The sequence below is a fragment of the Scyliorhinus canicula genome, chromosome 20, assembly GCF_902713615.1.
Source record: "Scyliorhinus canicula chromosome 20, sScyCan1.1, whole genome shotgun sequence".
Taxonomy (NCBI): domain Eukaryota; kingdom Metazoa; phylum Chordata; class Chondrichthyes; order Carcharhiniformes; family Scyliorhinidae; genus Scyliorhinus; species Scyliorhinus canicula.
Window position 1 is genome coordinate 39,186,600 of NC_052165.1, and position 26,424 is coordinate 39,213,023.

Genomic DNA, 26,424 nt, shown 5'->3' on the forward strand with positions numbered 1-26,424 from the left:
TTCCACATTCCCATCACTCTCTGGGTAGCAAGATTTCTTCTGAATTGGATTTTTAAGTAACTATCATATGTATTCCCCTTAATTTTGGGCTCCCCCACAAGTACAAACATTTCCCCCATGTCTACCCTATCAAACCCTTTCATTATCTTAAAGAGCTCTGTCAGGTCAGTGTGAAAAGTGTCCCAGCCTATTCAATCTTCCTGTATAAAGTATATCCTCTCTGTTCTGGTATCATCATTGAAATTTTCTTTTGCACTTCTCTGGTGCCTCTTTATCCTTCTTATTAAGAAAATCTGAACTGTTCACAGTGCTCCCATGATGTGATCTAACCAAGGTTTGATACAAGCTTAACATAACTTCCCTATTTAATTCTGTCCCTCTAGAAATGAGCCCATTGCTTAGTTTGGTTTAAGTTTTCTTTAATAATATGTATCGTCACTTTTATTGATTTATCTGCAGCCCCAGATCCCTTTACCCCGTTAAAACTTATAATTAAACATGGCATGTTTGAAATATTCCTCCTATTGTCAATGTTGGTGCTGTAACTAAGTGGGGAGTGTGTTGTGAACAATGGCTCTTTCAGAGGCTCTGAAGTTTTTGAGGGGTGGAGACGGTCACACGCAGTACCTTATGGACAGAGATTAAAAACAGGCTTTTAGAGTTGGCAAAAACATTGCAGTTAATATTACCTGACAAAATGCGAAAAGATGAGGTAATTATGGCGGTGGCTAAGCATTTAAAATTGCCTGAGATACAGTTTGACTCATTGGAAATGGCAAAAATTCAGTTACAAATTAAACAAATGGAACATGAGAAATAATTAAAGCAGCTTGAATATGAAAGAGAGCGAGAGGAAAAAGAAAGAGAGAGAGAAAGAGATAGAGAGGAAAAAGAAAAAGAGAGAGAAGAAAGGAAAACAGAAAGCATAGCACGAGCAGAACAAAAAGAAAGGTCTTTGAAAGGGAAGGAGAGAAAAAGGAGGTTTTAATGATTCTAACTCAAAGTGACAAATCAAATCCAGATGACTTTGAATTTGACATACCTCAAAGTAAATTGGAAAACGAAGATGTTCTTAAAAATTGGGATAAATTGTTGTGTTACCTCACAGAGGAAAAACGGACTGACCTGAAAGAGTTATTGATATCACGTGGGCATATTTGTGGAGATAAATTGGTAAGTACTAAAATGGATATACATGATGTAGATGTGGGGAATGCTATTCCAATCAAACAACATCCATACAGACTTAACCCTTTAAAATTGGCACAGGTTACGAAGGAGATTGAAAGTATGCTTAAAAATAGCATAATTAAAGTGGGTTGCAGCCAATGGAGCTCACCCATAGTGATGATACCAAAACCGGACGGTACCCAACAGTTGTGTGTGGACTATAGAAAGGTTAATGCAATTACAAGAATGGACTCTTATCCTATCCCACGTTTGGAGGATTGCATTGAAGAAGTGGGACAATCAGCTATTATTTCCAAACTAGATTTACTTAAGGTTACTGGCAGGTACCTTTATCCATTTCAGCTTCTGTGACTCCAGATGGTATATACCGATGCAAAGTTATGCCATTTGGCATGAAAAACGCCACAGCCACATTTCAACGATTAACTAACAAAGTTGTTTCAGGATTACCCAATTGTGCGGTATACATCGACAATCTGGTAATTTTGAGCCAGACATGGACTGAACATTTGAAACGTCTGATGGAGTTATTCAATCGACTTCAGGAGGTGGGTTTGGTGATAAACCTAGCCAAAAGTGAATTTGGAAAAGCCCAAGTAATTTTCCTTGGCCATACAATCGGACAGGGTCGAATGGTCACACTGGATGTGAAAACAAGTTATTGGACAGTTTGCAATATGCTCGACATGAAGGGAAATAATGCGATTTCTGAGTATGAGTGGATTTTACCGGAAGTTTGTACCGAATTTTAGTAGTGTGGTCACTGCACTAACGGACTTGCTCAAGAAGCGTAACAAATTCCAGTGGACAGCAGAGTGTCAACAGGCATTTGACGGCCTGAACGGTGTTAACCACTGCTCCTGTGTTAGTCATCCCAAATTACACAAAACCATTCAAAGTGGCTGTTGATGCGAGTAATGTAGGCGTAGGTGCGGTGCTTCTACAAGACGACGACGAAGGGCTAGAGCGGCCTATTGGTTATTTTTCGAAGAAATTGAATTCTCACCAGAAGAAGTATTCTATGATTGAGAAGGAGACTTTGAGATTGGTGCTGGCTTTGCAACATTTTCAAATTTATGTGACCAGCAATCCGTCTGACACAATTATCTATACTGATCATAATCCGTTGACGTTTTTGGAGCGATTCCGGAATAACAATGCCAGACTGTTTCAATGGAGTTTATTGTTACAGCCATTTCATTAAAAAATAATACATGTGGCAGGACGAGAAAACATGAGAGCCGATGCTTTGTCACGAATGTGATGACGAGAAGCCGGTTCGGTGGAGGAAGAAGAACTAAAATAGACTATGTTATTATACCTGTTTGCGTGTGTTGTTTTTTGAAACGAAAAAGTATATTTACTGTGCGCATTTCTTAAAGAATAGTGAAAAGGTGAAAAATGAAACCATCTTGAGGTTGATGGTTTATGTTGTTTTTCTTGGGGAGAGGTGTCATGGGAATGTCACTTTAAGAAATGTTTGTCTGTTCAATTGGCTGCAGTAATGTCAGAGTGTGTGGTGGAGCTGAGCTCTGGCTCTGCATTTTAGTTTCGCTTTGAGGGAAAGCTTGGGTGTGTCTGTTTTTTTAGTTTTGTTTTAGTTTTGGAGACGCTGCAGTGACAACAAGATGTGTATGAATCTCTGCAAGCTTATGAATGTCCATTTGGTGATTTCAACATGGTAACTTTTCTCAGTAGTGAAGTCAAACCTGGTGTCTTTCTGTACAAAGGGTTCTTTTTGTCTTATGGATGTTGCAAGGAAAGATTAAGACTTACTTATAGAGTACTGTATTCTTTGGGGGATTTATTGGTGTTGATAGTTGTTAAGATGTTTACTGTGGGTTTATAAAGTGTTAACTGGTTTCATAAATAAACATTGTTTTAATTTAAAAGTACTTTAACTCTCTGTTCACTACACCTGTAAGGTAAGCCCATGTGCTCCCGATACCACAATCTATTAAAAGTTGTGGGTCAGGTGAACTCCATGATACACTTTGGGGTTCTCTAAACCCTGGCCCACAACAGTGGGAAGTTGTGGACAGGCTGAGCATTCCAAATAGTGTCTGATGACTAATTCCAGGGACTGCAATGAAACTCCCTCTACTGTGATATACCAGTTGCTGTCGGTTTTGCTGTCTAGATTTAATGATAAAAATCAAAGTGCACTGCATAAAATAAAAACAAAACAGTAATACTTTTAAGATGGGGATTTGAGTTAATTCTGAAGTGCCTTAAACCAATTTTCTGCTACCCGCTAACCCTACTTATTCCTAATGTGGAGATGCCAGTGTTGGACTGGGGTGGGCACATTAAAGAGATGTGAATTGTGCACCTCTTCAACCTGTAATTATTCCTCTCTCCAGTCGCACTGCCTGAACCTCTAGTTACCTTAATTACCTGCAAAGACTCGCATTCAAAGTATCATCTTGCATCATTAAATTTGTCTGTATATGTGTTTGTGGAACCCACCTCTTCATTCACCTGAGGAAGGAGCTGCGCTCCGAAAGCTAGTGATTCAAAACAAACCTGTTGGACTTTAACCTGGTGTGTAAGACTTCTTACTATTTAATCCTGACTGCTTTATGCACTGTTCCAGGAGGTCAGCTAATGTGGGGGAGATGGTGCCATAGTGGTAATGTCACTGGACTAATAATCCAGAGGCCCAGGCTGATACTTTGGGGACATGGGTTCAAATCCCATCAGCTAACAGAATTTACATTCCAGAGGCCCAGGCTGATACTTTGGGGACATGGGTTCAAATCCCATCAGCTAACAGAATTTACATTCCATTAATAAATCTGGAATTGTAACACTAGCCCCAGTAATGCCAATTATCATAGATTATCATGAATCCCATCTCGTTCATTAATGTCCTTCGCAGAGGGAAATCTGCTGGCCTCAAATGGTCTGGTTCACATATGACTCCAGGTGTGGTTGACTCTTAACTGCCCGCTGAAATGGCCAAGCAAGCCATTCAGTTCAAGGGCAATTAGGGATTGACAACAAATGCTGGCCTTGCCAGTGAGGTTCACATCCCTTGAAAGAATATGAAATTGTTTACTTTTCAGCCAAAGGGAAATCCAAAATCTTTGGACACAACTGAGAAAAGATGAGCCGCATTTATTGACTAATTTTGAAGAGATCCTGACAAAAGTTTCCACTCAGATTCAAGAGGCCAACAAGGAAAAGGAAATGATGGAGTTTGCTCTAAAAAGGTTCGTTTTCATATTAAAAATCTCCATCCATGCAAGTTACTTAAATAAAGTACGAGAAAGGGTGAAAAGATTGCTTCTTTTATTTATTTATTTCTTTATATATATTTCCCCACCACTCTTCCCCCCGCCTTATCCCCCCTTTTCTTACCTTTTCTCCCCTTTGCTTCCTCCTCCACCCCTTTTTCTCATTTTACCTCTCTCCCAACCACATCCCCCCTCCCCCCACCCATGTCCTCTCTCCCCCCACATCTACATCTGTCACAGCTTACCCTCTGATTTTCATTTAGCTGCTGTTTAGTCTTTCACACCTTTTGTTCTCACTGAGGATTGTCATTAGCACACTCTTCCCTTGGTTTCTGTGGCTATGACTTATCTTTCATTCCTTCACCCCACAGTATAAATATCTCCCACTTTCTATGCCTTTTAGCTTTGACAAAGGGTCACCTGGACTTGAAACGTCAGCTCTCTTCTCTCCTTACAGATGCTGCCAGACCTGCTGAGATTTTCCAGCATTTTCTCTTTTGGTTTCAGACTCCAGTACCGCAGTAATTTGCTTTTATCCAAGATTACATCTGTTCATGGATTAGCTAAAATTTTCTTCCATAGCTCTTACTGATCTGATGGTTTGTGATCCCTGCGCATTATTGGCACATTTCCCAAAGGTGCAGCTGATTCTGTCCAGCAACATGCAAATAACACGAGCCCGAGGAGGAGCATCACAGCTTCTGATTAGGCACATTACAGGACTCAACATTGAGTTCAACAAATTTAGACTGTGACCTTTCTCCTCCATCTTAACCCTGCTTTTTAAATCCCATACAACATTCCGATGCAATTCCCTCCTCCACCCGCCACCCTGCCAGACTGGCCATCTGTCTCATGTTCTTAAGTTTGCTACATTTAGTTGCCATCTTTCCCAGCTACAGTATAATATCCAACATATTCCCCTTCCCGTTTGTTCTGAGGAAGAGTCAAATGGACTCAAAACTTTAACTCTGTTTCCTCTTCCTCCAGATGCGACCAGACCTGCTGAGTTTTTCCAGTGTCCTATGTTCTTGTTTCAGATTCCAACATCTGCAGTATTTTGCTTATTTTGTGCAAATAACTTGTCTGCCTGTTTAACAACCTTAACTGACTTCCTTCTGCCTTCATGAGGGTTAACCTCTTCACTGCCTTCCCACTGGCCGTTTAATTCCTCCGTATATTTCCGTCATCGGGATTCTGACTCCCCCCCCCCCCCCCACCCCATGTCCCATGCTATGGCCCTTCTCACCGGCCAGATTATATTCTGCCCACATTATTCCAATGCACTCAAATGCACTGAATTGTAACAGTGTTCTGGATTGCTGTGTGGGATGCATGGTAATGGTACAAATCTTAGTTCTTTTGGAATATCCCTCAGCAAGATTCCAGATGAAGACAATCTAGTTTAAAATCCAGAAGCTTGTGCTCCGGGACTATAGGCAAAACATTTCCAAAAAAATATAATGGCCTTGGTGTAAAAATGTAGCTGCACAGGACTCCATTTCACCTGGGTCACCCAGTATCGTGGACAGAAAATCCACATTTGTTCGGGGTGTTTAACTGGTTTCAGGTTTGTTTCCTGGGGAATAACGTCTTAAATTGGAGTTCTGCACTTCTGACTCATCACATTTCCTACTTCCGATTAGCTCAGCCTTTTGCTGGGCATGTCATTGAGCACAACATGGCACTGCCAATCAGAAACGCCTTTCATCAGAATGGGTTAACCTCCACTTTAGTTGCTGCTTTCTCATTTTCAGATAACTGGGTAATTCTTTGGTGCGTTTGTTCATTCTGGAATGTAGGAACATAGGAAATAGGAGCAAGAGTAGGCTATTTGGCTCCTCAAGCCTGCTCCACCATTTAACTAGATGATGGCTGATCTATTCCCGAAGCGCCATTTTCCTGCACTATCCCTATATTTTTTTATTATTCTTTCATGGGAGTGAGCATCACTGGCTAAGCTGCCACATATTGCCCATCCCTAATCGCCCGTGAGAAGGTGGTGCTGAGCTCCTTCTTGAGCCGCTCTTGTCCATCTGGTGTCAGTGCTGTGGTGATATATTTTATATCTAGAAATCTAGTGATCTCCGTCTTGAACATATTCAATGACTGGGCATCCAGGACTCTGTGGGATGGCAAGTACCAAAGATTCACCGCACTCTGAGTGAACAGATTCCTCCTCATTTCAGTCTTAAATGACCTGTCCCTTATGATGAGGCTGTGATCCCTGGTTCTGGATCCACCTCGACTAAAGGGACCATCCTTCATCTACTCCGTCGAGTCCTTTAAGAAATGTTTTAAGTTTCAGTGAGATTACCTCTCATTCTTCTAAACTCTCATGAATACAGGCCCAGTCTCCTGCATTGTACACTTCACAAACAGTGGGTGGTCTGGTAAAGTTCACTTTGGAGCTAGAGGAAGAGAGGCAGTAGAAACAAAAGGGAAGAGGTGGACATTGAGGCTGTATGCACAACGGATCAAAGAGAGCTACATATCTGAGAGGTACTTCACCCATCACCTCCCATCACCAGTGCACCAACATTTTGACCACTCTCAAGGCACTGGGGGAGTGGTTGATGGGGCAGTGGGCATGCAGTCATCTTGAGAAGGGACATGGCATCTAGAGTTACTCTCCTGGGACTGGGCCTCCATGGAGTTTCTCTGAAGAGCTGTGAGATCTGTTTTGGAGGAACTCTTATGGAATGCACGGCCATGATGTTGATAGAATCCACTCCATGTTGTACAAAGAGTCTGCATGGTCTGTGAAAAGTTGAAGCTAGACTCCTCCATGCCTTCCATCATCTCCACCAAGTCCCTGGCAGATTGTTTATTGTTTCCTGATATTTTCCCCCATCAGCCCTGTTCAGTAGTTCTCAAAGTCAGCACCTGAATTCTCTGCAGCAAAGCTATTATGCAATCTTACCCTCTGGTGAGCTGGCACCAGTGGTGTCCTATTCTCTGCCCCAGCACTTGTGCGGAGTGATTAATACGTGAAGAAATTTCCACTGGCCCATCCTCTAAACTACATGTCAAGCCTCTTACCCTTTGCCCCACTGTCCCTTTGACCTCTACCCTGCCTCTACTCTGTCCCTTGCCTCAACCGTTCCCTTCTCTATCCAGCCCTACTCCCTGTCAGCCTCAGCCGCACCCCACTGCCCACAACCCTGCCCTCCCCCCATGCCTGATTCTACAGGGATCATATTTCTTAGCCCTTGCATTAAAATCTATAGCATGTAAAATGCTCTGTACCTCCTGTTTCAGCAGTCTAATCACTAGAATCTGCTTTGTCTGATGCGTACTATTCACGGCTAGAGTCAGCAGTTTGTTCTCTCAAAGCACCTTTAGCAAGGTCAGAGTCACCTTTCTTAAAGCAACAAAGGCACTCTGGAGCTGACTAACTCCAATCTTATATTTCTCAGTGTTTGATTACACGGTCCGTTAGGAGATTTGCGGTGGTAACTGGTTATATGAATTTGCATACGAAATTTGGTAAAGAAGTTTGAGAAATGGAATTTGAGAAGTTTATGTGATTCAGATTTTCTGGTTCTTTAATCTCTCTGATTCTTGTTTTTACCTCATGGGGTTTCGTTGTGAGAATTCAAGTCAATGTGTGTTCATTATTTACAGAAAAGCAGCTGACTACGGTGAAGAAATAAACCATCTCGAAAATGAAATGGAGCAACAAATAACAAGCGAAAAAGACAGAATGTTTAACCAAGTAAGGACTTTAAATAAAAGCACCGAAGTGTGGTGAAATGTCTCTTTAACTTCTAGATTTGTCTGTGCCTTTCTAACATATATTGCAGGCACTCTAATAGATTTTATAAATGTTTTTTGTCTCACTTACTTTTGTTCAGAGTTCAGAATTGAAATCACGGTGCCAAGAACTTGAAGATTTGCTGAGAGTTAAAGAGCAAGAACAGGAGCAACTTATTCAGGAACAGAATAGGGTAAAATGAAATGAAAATCGCTTATTGTCACGAGTTGGCTTCAAATGAAGTTACTGTGAAAAGCCCCTCGTCGCCACATTCCGGCGCCTGTTCGGGGAGGCAGGTACTGGAATTGAACCGAGCTGCTGGCCTGCCTTGGTCTGCTTTCAAGGCCAGTGATTTAGCTCTGTGCTAAAATTGGGTGCAATTCCTGAGTTCATCCCTGAATGGCCTTATACTCAGGTTATACCCCATTGTTCTGGAGGCTCCCAGCAGGGAAACTAGTTTCTGTCCCGTTGAACCTTTCCTCAATTGCCTTGCAGTGTTTTGTTAGCCAGTCTTCTCAGGGTCCGGGAAAGCTGCGTGGCCCCCATTCAATGGCTGAGCCACCATTAAATTTCAGTGTGTTCAGAGACAACTTGTGTTAATTGTCTCATTAATTAGCTTAATTGACATCCTGCTGCTGGTGACCAGGAATCAGGCCTTCTGCCCTCCAGATTAATCAGAGGAGGTACGGCTGTTGCCAGGAGCCTCTCCCGCGATGAAGTGGGCCCGGCACATTGGTTCCTGCCATGACAGATTACATTAAATCCAACTTCCTGATTGTAGCCACCCTCTACTGGGGATTATCCTACCTTAAATTCCATTATTTTCTCTATTACCATTTTCTTATTTCTATTGAACCCAAGTTCCCCAACCCCCCGACAACCGTTTACAATGATGTTTTGTTCTTCTTTGGTGCTATACCAACATCATAAACAAACCTTTAATTTGTTAATAATGTGATCTTTAGGAGCCTCAAATAAACCCGGGGAGACCCCATTCGACAATAGTTCCTTTTGTTGAGCAAATCTTTAATCCAAGGAACAAACTCTTCCTATCTTACTCCACCTGGAGTTTTTAAATTATTATTATATCATATGCACCCCTCCCATGCCCTATACTAAAAGGGAGCATTAATTTCCAACTTTACCCTCAGCTGAAAAAGAAGTTGCGAAGTAGCTTCATTTCCCTCAATTTGTTTGTCTTCCATGTTATAATCAAGTAAACCAGGTGGTAAAGGATACAACTGGAGCCAATTTTCACACACTTTTCTGACCATTTATTTACAGAGATACACATTACAAACATGCAACTCCTGAGCCAACCACCACATTTTCAGTCTGTTTCTATTCATAGGAGTACAAGTTAGGTGCATATAATTAAATAGAATTAACAGACAATTAACATTCCATTCTACCCGCCAAATATATTGAAGTTGGCTCTTCTACAAAATGCACTTTCTTTCAAAGAGGTCAAGTTCCTCGAAGGATAAAGCTTTGGTCGCGAGAAAAAGACAATGCTGGAATAGCAATGAATTATAACCATAGAGACACAAAATGGAGGCCATTCAGCCCGTTGTGCCATCTTCTGGCTCATTGAAATGAAGTCCCTGCACCTAAAGTTTTTGTGCCATAACATTGCAAATCAATCCTCCTCAACTACATGTCCAATTACCTTTTGCAAGTTCCTTTGATATCGCATTCCATCAGGTGATGCTATCCATATCTGAAACACCATTTGTGTGAAGAATGTATTTTCATTCCACCCAGCACCCTGCACCCCCTCCCCCCTCCCTCCCACCCCACCCCGCTCATTCTTTTCTCTGTTATTTTAGGTTTGTGGCTGCTGGTTACTGATGCACTTGCCAGAGGAAACAGTTTCTCCCTACTTGCGCTAGTTAAATCCCTCAGAATTTTGGACATCTCCATTAAATCGCCCCTTCATAACTCTCTTTACAAAAAAAATTCTTCATTCTCCTCATATAATGGAAGTTCCTCATACCAGGTATCAACCTGCTTCTTTTTAATTTTGGTTTAATACTTATTTTGTAGATTAAAACTACAAATTACTGAAGAAAGAAGTGGTGGTGAATTTTTCTCCAGAAAGCCTTTTGAGTTATTTTGGGGAAAATTATAATAGTGGTCGAGCTCAATGTGCCAGACACCAGTTGACAGGAAAATTGAATGAAAAAACGTGGACAAAGTATTGTGAGCAAAGCATATTATAATGGATTTGTGGAGTGGTGGTAAGCAGAGTTATTGCGCTAAATCTTCACTGAGTCAGGATGACTCAGTTGTTGTTTAAAAATGGCAGCAGGGACCCAATTCCAGGATTCCTGGTCCCATTCCTGCAATTTCTGATTTTTGGGAGTACATTTTAAGGGCTGCTTCTGGTCAAAAGCATGCACCTGGCACTCTCAACCTGGCCAGCACAATTGCAGGGCTGGCCATTTTCTAGTCCTCCAAAGTTTTCAAGGAGTCTGGCCAGATTTTCAATGAATCATGGTTCATGGCACCTCAGCAATGTTGTGAAAATAGTCTGCATGAGGGGACCTTGTGAAATGCAAGTTCAAATGGTCCTTGGCCCCCTTGCCAAGGTATGTCCCACAAGTAACTCCTATGGCCCCTCATGTCCCTCTTATCAAGTATACCCCGCCACACCCTCTTCCCATGACCCTTTATGTCTCAATGCTAAGCTATGGCATTTCCATGCCTATTGGCTTACTATACACTGCATTGGACCAATGAACCGTATAGTGACAAAACGATGTCTAAAAGATTAATTCATTCATAACTTTCCACTGTGTTAAAATATCCTTTTACTACAGGGCAATACATGTGTCATCATCCAGATTCTTTAAAGTTTAAATAGCTAAAAGTGTAAGCGCTTGAAATCTTTTAAACTTGTGTAAATAACTATTGTGAAATTGACAGTAGAGGTCAGAAAGGCAAAGCTGTCAATTGAGCAATATGTTCCCTGGGACTCTGGTGAGGCTCTAATGAATGTCTGTTCTCAGCTAAGAATATGAGGCCTGGCTGAGAGTTGAGAAATCCATAAGCCAGTTGAAATATCTGACACCCAGAGAAAACATTGCTTGATTAACAGTTCTGGCTCTCCGACCGTTGCTGTTAATTGCACAATGTTTATCTACACAAGGTTAAGGGCACCAGAGTCCAGTGAAAATTGACAGCTCAAACTCATTGTCTATCTTCTTATGGATCCAAATCAGTTGGCGAGACGGTGTATCGAGCTGCAGAGTAAGAACCAAGAGTCAAAGCGAGAGAATCAGAGTCTAAAAAAGATGAATGCGGAGTTGGAGGAAGACCTCCAGAAAGCGAATGATGACCTCCTACACGCTCAGCATCAAGTACTGGTAATGCAGGAAGAAGCATCGGAACAGCGTGAAGAAAGTGAAATGTGAGTTCCTGTGGCAATGCCTTTGGTAAAATGTAAACAAGCTTTGAAGCTTGAAATATTTTACAACACACATAATAGAAGTAATTATGCAATAGGTAGATAGAATTGCCAATATTGATGTATGCTATTGCCATTTGCTCATTAGATCACTTTTCAATTTGCATTTTTTAAGTTTGAGTTATCTTAATTATCTTATTCTGTAGAATTGTGATGATCCGATACCTTTATATCCCAGGACATTCTCGTGCAGAATCCAATATGATCTATTAAGATCATCAGTATGGTGAGTCAAAGATCCAAACCCAACTGAAAATAGAGGGCGAAATTCTCCCAAAGGGAGACAAACAGCCGACGCTGGAGTGAAACCAGGAGTGTTTCTCCCCGGAGGGGGGGGGGGGAGGGGAGAATAGGGGGCGAGGAGCGGCCTCCGATGCCGGAGTGAAACGCTCCGGGTTTCACTCCGGCGCGGCTGTTTGTCTCCCTTTGGGAGAATTTCGCCTGCGATTCTCCGAGCATCCTGTTGCAAAACGCGACACGCCATTTGGGGGGGGGGGAGAATAGCGTGGGGGTGCCAGGGCGGCACGGCGTGATTCGCCCGTCCCTCCCGCGATTCTCCCACCCGGCGTGGGGTTCGGAGAATCGCGCCCAGAGAGACTGTTGAAGTAATTTGGCTATTTTATTTCACACATTGCTCTTTTACTGTCAGACTAGTCCTAAATTCAATCCAATCTTCCTCATTTGGCTATCTGGCAAAGGCTGAAAATATAACTGTGAAGATGTTCAATGCTGATGAATAAAGGCCGGAATTCTCCAGCCGTTCCTTGTGGCAGTATTCTCCAGTCCTGCTGGCAGCACACACCGGGTTTCCATGCGGCGTGGGTGACTTCAATGAGAATTCTCATTGACAGCGGTGGGGACAGAGAATCCCGCGTGCTGCCTCCTGTCGGCAAGAAACACATGGCTGGGAGGCCGGAGAAACCCCCTCAAAGACTTGTATTCCATTTTTACTTGATAAAACTGACGGAGTTACTTCAGGAATTTATATATGGAAAATAGTGGATGCGGCTTTTAGGGACTTCCGGAATATTTTGGACAGGCTACCACACAGGAGACCAAGTTAAGGGGCATAGAGTTAAAGCAGAGGTGACTATTGGAATTAAAAAGTAAATAGAAGGAATGGAACAGGGAGTCAGAGTTATAGGCGCTTTTTCCTGAGTGGGTGGAGGTGGGTATTTGTGTCTCACAGGCTTTTATTTTTCTCCTTGTCTTTTCACTTTGAATGTCATTTGGCAGACAATATTCAAATAAGAGGCAGTGTAAATAAATTTAAGAACCAAAAGTAGGTTAAGGAAATATTGATAGGATGAAGGAATAGGCAAAAAAAAGTGGTAGTTCCTTTTGAGTTACTCTTCCATGGGATTTGGGAACCACTGACAAGGCCAACATTTGTTGTCAAGGGGACATGGAGATAAGGACAGAGTGTGTGAGAAAACTCTGTCACACATCATTTACTGTTTGTTGAATGTATCCCAAACCCAACTCTTCCTCCCACTTTACCTTGATCCCTTCCAACAGTGCCTTCTCCTCTTCCAAAATAGCTCTGTAAACCGCTGACACTACCCCCTTGTCCAGTCCCCCTGTCATCAGCACCTCCTCCCGCAATGTGGAGGCCGACTCCACCGGGAAGCTCTGTATCTCCTTCCTGGCAAAATCTCACACCTGCCTGTATGTAAACATTTCCTCCTGCTCCAGCTCATACTTTGCTCCCACCTCCTTCAATCCTGCAAACCAACCCCCAAGAAACAAATCTTTTAGTGTCTTAATCCCCTTCTCCTCCCATCTCCGAAAATTTCTATCTCACTTCCCTGGCTCAAATCTGTGATAGTTTGTTTATTTACAGAATACAGCATTATATATCTCTGCCTCCCACCTGCCAACAACCTAATGTCACAGCAGTCCCTCTTCATATTCTTTTGAGAAAACAGAAATCAGTAAATCAAAAATGAAAAGGCCCTGGTGGGATTAAAAAGTCAAGGAAACTTAACTAACTAAACCAAAATGTCATTTCCAGGGGTGATAATGCACCACAGCCCACACAGCAGTCACTCTTTATATATGTTCAAGATACTTGTCTGACTACCAAAGTCTAGCTTACGAACATATATCGAGTACAGGAGTGGTCTGAACTCAGGCCCATTAGGAACCCACTATCCACCGTCCTCAATCTGAAAATTAGTCACTCACCACCACTCTCTGTTTCCAGTCACTCAGTCAACTTTGTATTCTTGTTGCTACTGTTCTTTTTAATCCTTGCACTTCAACTTTGCGGAGAAGAATATTATCGAATGCCTTTTGGAAGCCCATGTACATCACATCAACTGCATTAGCCTCATCAACCCCCTCTTTTACGTCATTAGCGATCTCAATCAAGTTAGTTAAGCACGATTTGACCTTGCTGGCTTTCTTTAATTAATGCACAGTTGTCCAAGACATTGTTACTTTTGGTACCAGAGTATGATTTTTAAAAACATTTCCACCGTTGAGGTTAAACTGATTGGCCTCTAGTTGTTGGGTTTATCCTTCTACTTTCTTTGAACAAGGATATAACATTTGCAATTCTCCAGTCCTCTGGCATCATCCTTGTATCTAAGGAGGATTGGAGGATTGTGGCAAGTGTCTCTGCAATTTCCACCCTTACTCCCCTCAAGGATGCAAGTGATAAGGTCCTGATTGAGAAAGACAAAATTATGCAATAAGAATTAAAAGGATGGAATGTTAGGTTTAAGATGAAAAAAACTAATGGGAAATAATTCAAGTTGAAGCAATTTTGAATGATATCTTTCCCTCAGGGAGCTCTATCGAGTGTCGGAAGGCCTGGAGAGAGAGAAGCTGAGCCTTTGTAAACAGCTGGATCTCCTCAGGTAAGAATGTGGAACTGGTGCTGACTTCAACATTGGGATGATTCATTACTCCATGGATCTTGCAGAATATGGGCTTCCCTGATAAGGGGGCGGGGGATCCTTAGACTTTGCATAAATAGAGATGGCCAGTAAGGTACCAGAGAAGACACAGTCGGGAACTAGGGAACCGTGTATAATAGTAAATTGTAAAATAAAGTACGTTCCTGTTTCGACCTACTTGGTATGGACTCTTTGTTGATGCTATGAAAGCCCCCTCAGGCCTGCTCTGGGATTCAGTAAGATTGTAACTCATCCCATTGCGGCCTCAACCCCATTTTCCTTCCCCACCCTAACCACTGATAATTTGACCAGAAAAGATTGGAGACTTGTGCAAGGAGCAGGATCTAATGTTGTGTTGTGATATCAGGGCTGGAATTCTCCAGCCATTGGGATTCTCTTTTCCTGACGGCAGCGCACCCCCGCCCGCTGGTTTCCCGCCGGCATGGGGTGGGGGGGGTTGGGAGGTTTCAATGGAAAATCCCATTGACAAGCGGCGGGAAGAGAGAATCCCGCCGCCAGCAAACGGCGAGCGGCCGAGAAAAACACTGCTGGGAAAATGGAGAGTTCCCCCCCCACCGCCCCAGACATTGTTGAAATCATAACCTGACCATGAGGCAAGTCAGTCAGTGTCCAGATGCTGGAGGAGCACGATTTAATTATTCATTTGGCCCAGGGTAGTAGAATATAAAACTAGGGAAGTCCTGCTATAATTGTACAGCATGTTGGAGAGAGGACACCTACAATACTCCGTACAGCTTTGGGCTTCGCATTTAAGGAGGAGAATATTTACATTGGAGGCAGTTCAGAGAAAACCCACTCGGCTGATTCCTGGGATGAAGGGGTTTATGAAGGAAGGTTGATCAGGTTGGACCTATGTTCGTTTGGAATTTAGAAGAATACGTGCTGATCTTATTGGAACATGAATGATTTTGAGGGAGTTTGTCAGCGTGAGTGCGAAGAGAATGATCCCCCTCTTCCCTGCCCCTGCCACTGAGAGGGATTCTAGAACTCCGGGACACAGTTTGAAAATAAGGGGCCTCCCATTCAAGACTGACATCAGGGGGAATTTCTTCTCTTAGAGAGACGTTAGTGTTGAAATTATTTTCTCCAGCGAGGACCAGATGTTGGGTCATTGAATACATTCAAGGCTGAGTTAAACAGATCTTTGATCAACAATTGTCAAGGGTTATGGAATGCAAGCAGGAACATGGAGTTAAGGCCTCAAACAGATCCGCCATGGTTCTATTCAATGGTTGTGCAGACTCGAGGGGTTGAGAGGCCTATGCCTCTTATTTCACAGAATCACATGGAAGAGGCCCTTCGGTCCATCAGGTCTGCACCAACATGTGAAAAACCTATCCAATTCATCCCATTTACCAGCACTTAGCCCATAGCTTTGCATGTTATGATGTTATAGGCCAGAGTTTAGAGAACCCCAAAGTGTATCATGGAGTTCACCTGACCCACAACTTTTAATGGATTGTGGTATGGGGAGCACGGCCCACTGGCACAGCAGAAATGGAAAGGTATTTTTAAAAGAAAAACAATGTTTATTCTATGAATTTAAGTTAACCCTTTTAAAACATACAGTGAACATCTTAGCAACCATTAATTCAAATACAACCCCCAAAGAATACAACACTGAGTAATTCATACTTTCCTTTTAACATCCATAAGACTTATAAAACACCTTTTAACAGAAAGACATCAGGCTTAATTTCACTACTGAGAACAGTTACCACGTTGAAATCAGAAAATGGACATTCATAAGCTTGCAGAGATTCACACACATGCTGCTGTGATTGCAGCTTCTCCACAACTAAAATGAAACCAACCCACCCTGTAGCAAAACAACCTAAAGTGAAAGTAAAATGCTGACAGACAGCTCAGCTCCACCCACTCTCTGACATCACTGCAGTAATAAACACCTATTTCTTAAAGATACTCTCACTACAGATATTTATATACATACCCTTTATTAACACCCATTTCTTAAAGATACTCTCACATGACAATGATGTTCCAAGTGCTCATCCAGGTACTTTTTAAAGGATGTGAGGCAACCTGCCTCTCCCACACTCCCAGACAGTGTATTCCGGAACGTCACCACCTTCTAGGTAAAAATTGCTCTCATGTTCTTAGAATCCTTACAGTGCATAAGGAGGCCATTCAGCCCATTGAGTCTACACTGACTCTTTGAAAGAATTCCACATCCTATTCCTACCCTAAGGGGAAATTTTAGCATGGCCGATCAACTTAATCTGTACATCTTTGACTGTGGGAGGAAACCGGAACAGCCAGAAGAAACCCACGCAGACATGGGAAGAATGTACAAACTCCACAGTCACCTGAGGTCGGAATCGAACCTTGGTCCCTGGTGCTGTGAAGCAGCAGTGCTAACTACTGTGCCACTCTACCGTTCTTAACAGGCTTTGATCAAATATATGGCAATATCGTGTAGTGTTGATCATTTCTGGTCTTGAAGTGACTGAATATCACTGATGAAAAATTAAAACATTAATATTATACAAATGGAATCGGAGAGATGAATCATGCTAAACACAGAAATAGTACATGAAAATGTCTCATGCCCATCGCTTTTGTAATAATGTGGGAGGAGATTTGTGTGCAGCATAAACACCAGCTTAAACTAGTTGGGCCAAATGGCCTGTTGCAACTCCAATTAGTCATCCAATATAGTTGTGATATTTAGTGAACAACTTCCCCAGTCCTTTTAATTTATTCTTCCTCTTTAACACTATTGCTTTAACTTAGTAGCTGGTTTCCACTTCTAATTGCAGCTGGTCGTACATCTCTTGAATAGCAACATAGGAAATAGGAGCAGGAGAAGGCCATTCAGCCCCTTGAGCCTGCTCCGCTATTCATACAGACCATTACTGATCATCTACCTCTATGCCATTTTTTTCACTATCTCCATAATCTCTTGATGTCATTAGTATCCAGAAACCTATTGATCTCTGTCTTGAACATGCTCAATGATTGATTATCCACCCTTTTCTGGAGTAGAGATTCACCACACCCTGAGTGAAAACATTCCTCCTCGTCTCAGTATAAATGGCTGACCCCTTATTCTGATATTCTGAGACCCCCCCCCCCCCCCCCCCCCCCCCGGCCCCCATTCCTGGTTCTACCCTCACCAGCCAGCGGAAAAATCCGATCTCAATCCACCCTGTAAGAATTTTGTAAATATTGATGAGATCAGTCTTCGTTCTTCAAAACTCTAGAGAATACAGGCCCAGTTTTCTCAACCTCTTCTCATAAGACAACCCCGCCATCCAGGGTATTAGTGTGGTGAACGTCCGTTGTACTCCCTGTATGACAAGCACATTCTTCCTTAGTTAAGGAGACCATAGCTGTCCAAGTATGGTCTCAACAAGGCTGTGTGCAGTTTAAGAAATATCTCTCCTTTCAAAAACTGTTTTGCACCTGGTACAGAGGTACATAAAGTACACTTACTTTATGCCTGTTGTGACGTGTTAGATAGAAAACAGCAATTGGAGGTATCTGCAACCTTTCTTTTTCACTGTGGCAATTTTAATTCGAAGTTTGCGGAAACTTCAATAATTACAGACGGACACCTCCTTCCCACGTCATTTTGCCATTTTACTTAGTTTTATTTAATCAGTGGTGTCAATTTTCCATTAAGTCACATTCCGATCAACAACTCATTGCAATATATTGATATTAATCTTCTTCTTCAGTGATCACTTGTCAACAAGTATGATTGCCCATCTCGGAAACTCTGCGTAGTTCAAAAGAGAAAGGTTACCTCTAAGACGACTATAACCATCTAGGACCATAGGAACATAGGAATTAGGAGCAGAAGTAGGCAATTCAGCCCTTTGAGCCTGCTCTGTCATTCAATCAGATTATTGTTGATCTCTTCCTGGTCTCAAATCCACCTCCCCACCTGTTGCCCATATCCCTTCAACCTGTTTTTTTAATCAGTAATATATCTGCCTCCTTCTTGAAACCATTTAATGACCCAGATTCCACTGCTCTATGGGGCAGCGAGTTCCACAAATTCACCACAAGTTCTGTGATAAGTAGTTCTTCCTCGTTTCAGTTCTAGAACTGGACAATTCACCAATTAAGAAACATCAATGACTTACAGAATTTTGGATTTAGGAATGTCCCAATAGCACCTGCTGGCAACAATCTAAAGGTAGAGTCATGAAAAATTTGGAACAATTTGTGTAATAAAGAAAATGAACAGATTCCGAAAAAATATACTCGATGACCTCCAACATCATTTATCCCGTAAATTAGCCAGTTGTGCAAAGAATGATTGGGAATCACATTGTATTTTGACGCATAATTATTCCAATAAATGCACTAAAATTTAAGATTGTTCCTTGGATTCATGTTCGTAGCTGTTGAGTTGTGTTTTTTTTGCTTGATCACATTGAAATGTACTGCAGGGAAATGAATAAACATCTTCGAGCTGAACGAGATTTATCCCTGGCTGGTTTGCAGGTGGGTCCTTGTCTGTTTTTTTTAAATGTTCTTAACTTTTACTTTTAAATGTTCTGTTTGTCTTCTCAAATCAATTGCTGCAATGTCACCATAATTGCTTTGTCAATAGACAATGTTATGTAACTCTGAAAAGAGTCTTTGGGAATAATGCATGATAAAGGAATGATAAAATAATTCACATCTTTATGATTTCACAGAAGACTTCCACCCTTGGATCTTCCAACTTGTGGAATCACAGGACAACGGCAGTCACTGATCAGTATACAGGCACCAGGCTGTTGTCAAACAGGTCAGTTTCCAGACACCAATTTGGTCTCCATCTCCAAGAAAGGATATACTTGCGTTTGAGGCAGTACAGCGAAGGTTCACTAGATTGGTCCCTGGGATGAGGGGGTTATCCTATGACGAGAGGCTGAGTAAATTTAACTCACATTCCCTGGATAACAAGATGGGCGGAAAGGTAAACTGTGGGGAGGGCACAGGGAGGCCGCAAAAAGATGTAGACAGGCTAAGTGAGTAGGCAACAAGATGGAGCATAATATAGGGAAGTGTTAAATTATTCACTTTGGTGGTAATAATGAAAAAGCGGAATATTTTTTAAAGTGTGAGAAACTTGTAAGTGTTGGTGTTCAAAGGGACTTGGGTGAGCTTGTACAATGAATATAGAAAGTTAGCAGGCATACAGCAAGCAATTAGGAAGACAAATGGCATGTTGGCCTTTACCGCAAGAAAATTGGAGTACAAGAATAAAAAAGTCTTGCTACAATTGTACAGTGTTTTGGTGGGATCAGATCTGGAACACTGCGCAGTTTTAATCTCCATGTTTAAGAAAGGCTATTCTTGCATTGGAGACAGTACAGTAACAGTTCACAAGATTAGTCCCTGGGCTGAGCGGGTAGTCCTATGATGAGAGGCTGAGTAAATTGGGTCAGTTTTCTCTGACATTTAGAAAAATGAGAGGAATTATCGAAATGTACAAGTTTCTGAAGAAGAAAGGGTAGATGCTGGGAGGTTGTTTCCGCTGGTCAGACAATCTAAAACATGGAGGCAGAGTCTCAGGATAAGGGAGCTGATCATTTAGGAATGAGATGGAGCGAAATTACTTCATTCAAGGGTTGTGAATCTTTGGAATTCTCTAGCCCAGAGGGTTGTGGATGCTCCATCTTAGAATACATTTCAGGCTGGGATAAACAGATATTTGATATCTCAGGGAATTAAGGGATACGGGAACGGGTGGGAAAGTGGAGTTGAAGCCCAAGATCGCATTGAACGGTGGAACAGGCTCAATGCGCCAAGTGGTCTACTCCTGCTTCAATATGTTGTGTTCAATAAGCTCTCAGTCCTGTTTAACATTTCAATTCACAATGTGAGGGTATAACTGTTTAAATATGTTAAATAACCAGTTAAAATCAGAAGTTAAATTTCTGCTTGTTAAAGGTGCAGGGTGTAAATATTTAATGAAGAAAGGTTTATCAGGGAACTTTAGGCAGGTCAAGGCAATGTTCCTCAGGATTTACCTTTGTCATGCACAGCCTGTTTGTTACACTGCCTAGACCCTTTAAGATTACATACGTGCATCTTAAAGGGACCGATGCTTGTGCGTGGCCTGTTTGTTTTCTGTGCAGCACATTTCCAATTGCACATGGTCACACTCCGTTATAACCTTACAAACATTGCTTAGGGGTCAGAACTTGTGCCTGTTACACAGTCTGAAGACCAATCAGCTGAGGGCATCTGTAAAGCACCCAACCCACAATTGGCAGCGGCCTGTAACAGGCTTCAATAACCTTGTATATAAACAAGAGGCTTCCTGTTCCTTACAGATTTTGGGCAGGTTGAGTAGCACTGGTGGACTTTGAGTCTTATGGGTCATTCTTTGACAGCCAACTGAAGCTCTGGTTTCATCAATAACATTTGGGAATAAAAACCCTGTGGTGCCAAGAGATACCACCCTCGCCTCCCCAACCTCTCTGATCCCATGATCCTGATCCTTCCCAATATAATCCCCAATATTTTTTTCTGCAAATTGCATGGGCATAATGGATTCCTTAATCCTTGCCAGGGGCCTCAGACAAGGTGTTGTGAGGAGGAGACAATGCTTTAGACATGTTTTGGAACACCTGCTTACTTCAACAACAATAGCTTATGTTTACATAGCATATTTAGGTCAATGAAACTTCACAAGAGCATTATAAAAAAGAACATGACACCGAAATATGTAAGCAGATATTAAGTCAGATGACCAAAAGCTTGATCAAAGAGGGAGGTTTTAAAGAGTGTCTTCAAGGAGGAGAGAGGGTGGTAGAAAATTGTAGATGTGTGGGTAGGCTATTCTGGAGCGTAAGGCCGAGGCACTGCCACAAATGATGGCCTGCTTAAAATCGGCGATGCTCAAGAGGCCAGAATTAGAAGAGCGCAGATATCTCAAAGCTGCGGACTTGGTGGGGATTACAGAGATAGTGAGCGGTGGGACCATGGAGGGATTTGAAAACAAGGATGAGAATTTTGAAAGCGCGATGTTGCTTTATTAGGAACCGTGTAGGTCAGTGAGCACATAGGTGGGTTGAGCATACTGTTGTTACAGGGCTGCTTGGAGTTCATCATAACCTGAAATGTCTATTCCGTTCTTGGAGTTTGAAATTAGAATAATTTCACAGACCAATGACTACCTTGGGCGGTATCTTTTTAAAAATAAAATGAACAACAGGTCCCTATCATTTATTACAGATCGGTGTGAATAGTCAATTGGACCACTTCTGTGTGGGAAGAGGCCCACCCAGGGATTTATGGAATGGGATGTGGATAGTGCAGTATCTGGCAGTATATGTCTCTGAAATGATCCTGGAAATGTTGAAAGGTGCCTCAATGTGTCGACAAAGATTGAAAATTAGGATTGGAGATTGAAAGCTAGATCAAACAGGTATGAATAAAAAATACCTTGAAGAGTGAGAGACGGGCGGAAACGATTAAGCTTGGAAATCTGAACATGCAACATTGATCACTGAAAGCACAGTTATCACCGGTGGGGCAATGGGAGGTGGGGATGTGCAAGAGGCCTGTTAAAGGCTTCAGTCTTCGCAGACTTTAACCCTGAATGAAAATAAAAATCCCTTCTTGTCACAAGTAGGCTTCAATGAAGTTACTGTGAAAAGCACCTAGTCGCCACATTCCGGCGCCTGTTTGGGGAGGCCTGTACGGGAATTGAACCATGCTGCTGGCCAGCTATTTAGCCCAGTGCGAAATTGTAACTGCATCAAGATTTGATGTTCACAATCAGTGAGGTAGAGTTGTGAGTCATCAGCATGTACGTGGAACCCGATATTGTGTTTTTGATGATGTTGCTGAGGAGCAGCATATAGATGAAAAAGATAAAGGGCCCAATGATAGATCCTGGAGATACACCAGAGGTAATGAGGCAGTAATAGGCAGCAGATCCATATGGGCGGCACACTAGCACAGAGGTTAGCAATGCTGCTTCACTGCACCAGGGTCCCAGGTTCGATTCCCTGCTTGGGTCACTGTCTGTGTGGAGTCTGCACGTTCTCCCCGTGTCTGCGTGGGTTTCCTCTGGGTGCTCTGGTTTCCTCCAACAAATCCCGAAAGACGTGCTTATTGGGTGAATTGGACATTCTGAATTCTCCCGCAGTGTACCCAAACAGGCGCTGTAGTGTGGCGACTAGGGGATTTTCACAGTAACTTCATTGCAGTGTTAATGTAAACCTACTTGTGACACTAATAAAGATTATTATTATTATTTAACAAGTGTCTCTGGATGTAATGCGTGATGAAACCAACTGAGGAAAATCCCACATAGCTGCATGCTAATATTATGTGCATTGTGTTGTTAAATTTAAGGATGAACAGTTGGAGAGTGTTGATTGATTAAGTAGTTGAGTACATATAAAGCGGGACTGTTGGAAAATGGGTTGGTTAGTTTGTAGGAGGCAGCGATATGTAATGCTACATTCTGTAAATCAACCAGCTATCAAGAAAAAGGTTTGTCTCTAGATTCATATCACACCCCCGGCTTGGGCTCCATTTAACCCTGGACAATAGTGGAAGGATGTTTAGAGGAGGGTGAAGAGGTTAGCCATTAGAAAGATTGCAGACCAGTAGAGAAGGACGAAGAGGGATAGTTTTATTGTAACAAAGGACGTCATTCGTGACTTTGAAAAGAGCTGTTTCAGTATTGTGGCAGGGGTAGAAACTTGATTTGTTCACGGAGCGTGAATGTAATTGGAAAGGCCAACATTTACTACCCACCCGTAATTGCCCTTTGAGGAGGTGGTGATCAGCTGCTTTGGAAAGAGTTGTAAGGTAGGTGGGCACGTTTTTTTTTTCAGAAACAGCAGCACATTCTGGTGTTTGGAGAAGAAAGTGAGGTTGGAGATGGGACATGTTCTATCCCTCAGCCCCCACCCCAACTCTGTTCTGGAGCTGAGAAGGCTGATCTTCTTATTAATTGGGAAAAGGAGGGAAATCAGTTTATGTTTTATACATTTTTTTCTTCACCTTTTTTAGGAAAGGTAATGACTCTGAGGAGATCAGTAATTCCGAGCCATCCTTAAAGGACTTGGAATATGCGACTGGACATCGCCACACCCAGAAAGGGATAGATAAGGAACCTGTAGCCAAAACAAGGCCAAGATCGTACTTGCAGAGAATTATTTCAATTGAAGAAGATCCATTGCCACAGTTTCTTGAAATGCAATCCTCAACTCACCTAAAGGATTGGATAGAGGAGGGAGAGGAGCTGGAGGAAGGGGAGGAGGAAGAGTTTGTGGGAGAAGAGAGAAGTCTGGAGACGGGAAAGTTTCCACCGCCTCCAGGAAGGGAGCCTGCTAGGAAAGGTGGTTTGACGGAGGTAAGTATGAACTCTTCATCCTCACACCACAGACTAAACACGGCAGTCACATGCTCGCTGGAAAGTCAGCATTAAAACTTTGTTCAAAGCCAGAATGTAAATGGTATTTCCCGAGAGTTGCAAAATGGCCAATTACGCTCATGTGACTCTGAAAGGCCCTTTCATATCAGCTCAACACCCCACACATTTTTCATATCCTGTCAGACTCCTTCTTCGCATATTTATAATCTGACCAGGGCACAGCCAGCTACTAACTGCATTTGCATAGCGCCTGTAACATGGTAAAATATCCACAGGTGCTTCACAAAACCTTTTTCAAAGAAAATCTGACCCAGGTAAAGAGATATTAAGGCAGATGACCCAAAGCTTGAATAGAGAGGTAAGGACCATCTGAAAGAAAGGCGGAGAGGTTTAGGGATGGAATTCCAGAACTTCGGGCCCAGGAGGCTAAAGAAATGGCTGCCAATGGCGGAGCGGTTAAAATGAGGGATGTTCGAGAGACCAGAATTAGATGAGTTTAAGTATATCTGAGGATTGTGAGACTGGGTGACTGTCTGTGTGGAGTCTGTACGTTCTCCCCGTGTCTGCGTGGGTTTCCTCCGGGTGCTCCGGTTTCCTCTCAAAGTCCAAAGATTTGCAAGTTAGGTGGATTGGCCATGCTAAATTTCCCCATAGTGTTGAAAGATTTGCAGGTTGGAGGGGTTATAGGACGGGGCAGTGGGCCTAGGTAGGGTACCCTTTCAGAGGGTTGAAGCAGACTCAATGGGCTGAATGGTCTTCTGCACTGTAGGGATTCTATGAATCAGCAATGTCAGTTCAGTCTTTGGCAATCTCTGGCAGCATGTTTGACAAACAAGTCCACAAGAGACTGATGTGCAGAGCAGCTGTTGTCAGCAACCTCCTATAGTAAACCCTGGACTGTGTATCAGTAACATATAAGAGTGTTAGAGACATAAATTCCTTCAGCAATGCCTCCACTACATTCTCCCCATTCACTGAGAAGACTATGGGTCAAACGCTAGTGTCCTTCTTGAAGTCAGCTCCATAAACATTCAGACAAAACTCCTGCAAAATTAACTTCTAATGGACTGGGCACTGTGTCTGCACGGTCAAAAACCATGGGCGGAATTCTCCGACCCCCCCGCAGGGTCGGGGAATTGCCGGGGCCGGTTTAAATCCCGCCCCCACCGTGGCCGGAATTCTCCGCCACCCGGGAATCGGCGGGAGCGGGAAATACGCCCCACCGATCGGCGTGCCCCGGCAGCGATCGGCATGCCCCCTGCGGTGATTCTCTGGCTCGCGATGGGCCGAAGTCCAGCCGCTGACAGGCCTCTCCTGCCGGCGAGAATTGGAGCACCTCTGGTGCGGGCGGGATTGGCGGCGCGAGCGGACCCCGGTGTCCTGGGGGGGGGGCGGGGCGATCAGACCCCGGGGGGGTGCCCCCACGGTGGCCTGGCCCACGCTCATGGCCCACCGATCGGCGGGCAGGCCAGTGCCGTGGGGGCACTCTTTTTCTTCCGCCGCCGCCATGGCTTGCACCATGGATGCGCATGCGCCGGTGGTGACGTCAGCGGCCGCTGACGCTCCGGTGCATGCACAGACCGGCGAAGGCCTTTCGGCCAGCCCCAACGACGGCCGGCGGGTGCCAAAGGCTATTGGCGGCGGTTTTGGCGCCGGCCGGCGAAGCGGAAACCACTCCGGCGCAGGCCTAGCCCCTAAAGGTGCAGAGAATTCCGCACCTTTGGGGAGGCCCGATGCCGGAGTGGTTGGTGCCACTCCGCTACGCCGGGACCCCCCCGCCCTGCCGGGTAGGGGAGAATCCCAGCCCATCTCCGTGCCAAGCCCTGTTTACTCAACTCTCAAATGGCCTGTGCTCCAGCGAAGGATGAAGAGAACGCTTCAGTGACACTCTGAAGTTGTCCTTCCAAGTGTGGTGGCTTTGACATTAATGACCGGGTGTACCTTGCTACCATTTGTTCAGAATGTCAACAATATGTCCATCAAACTGCATCATGCTTTGAGTCACAAAATCTTAATGATGAAGCAAAGAGAAGGAAAGAAAACAAAATAAACCCTGCAACGCGGATCCTACTATCGTGCCAGACATTCTACCCCAGGTGCCCAAAGGTCTGTTGGTCAAGAATCGGCCTCTTCAGTCACATGAAAATCCATGGCAGAATCTTGTGACTCTGAATAGACAACACCCTCAATTTGAGGAACAATGATTGGCACCAAGATGGGGGATTCTGACCTGACCCTCCCAAATTACAAAGTCGACATGATGTTCCTATGACTGTGTCTGCTCAGTGACTCTCTGATTGCCAACTGATTCAGGCTCAGTGCGAAACAGTCATTGTTTTGTTATTTTATTGCAATTTGTTAAATGTCCCTTATCCACACGAGAAGTGAAGCTTGAATTTCCAGACTTGCCTGGTGTGATTTCAGCGCTTTCTCCAGACTGATTGTTCTTTCTGATTTCTATTCATTTCCACCTTTGTGTTTTC

General features: G+C 43.3%; 1 protein-coding gene across 3 annotated transcripts in view; it reads left to right on the top strand.

The window, feature by feature from the left end:
- cracr2aa (calcium release activated channel regulator 2Aa) overlaps nucleotides 1-26,424 on the top strand; it is a 123,043-nt gene that overhangs the window by 53,862 nt on the left and 42,757 nt on the right. For all 3 annotated transcript variants that reach the window (XM_038781279.1, XM_038781278.1, XM_038781280.1), the window contains 8 exons: nucleotides 4,260-4,406; nucleotides 8,058-8,148; nucleotides 8,288-8,380; nucleotides 11,412-11,599; nucleotides 14,449-14,520; nucleotides 19,002-19,056; nucleotides 19,254-19,345; nucleotides 23,578-23,920. In XM_038781279.1, the coding sequence (XP_038637207.1) occupies nucleotides 4,260-4,406; nucleotides 8,058-8,148; nucleotides 8,288-8,380; nucleotides 11,412-11,599; nucleotides 14,449-14,520; nucleotides 19,002-19,056; nucleotides 19,254-19,345; nucleotides 23,578-23,920 (1,081 nt within the window). The remainder of the gene's footprint in view (nucleotides 1-4,259; nucleotides 4,407-8,057; nucleotides 8,149-8,287; nucleotides 8,381-11,411; nucleotides 11,600-14,448; nucleotides 14,521-19,001; nucleotides 19,057-19,253; nucleotides 19,346-23,577; nucleotides 23,921-26,424) is intronic.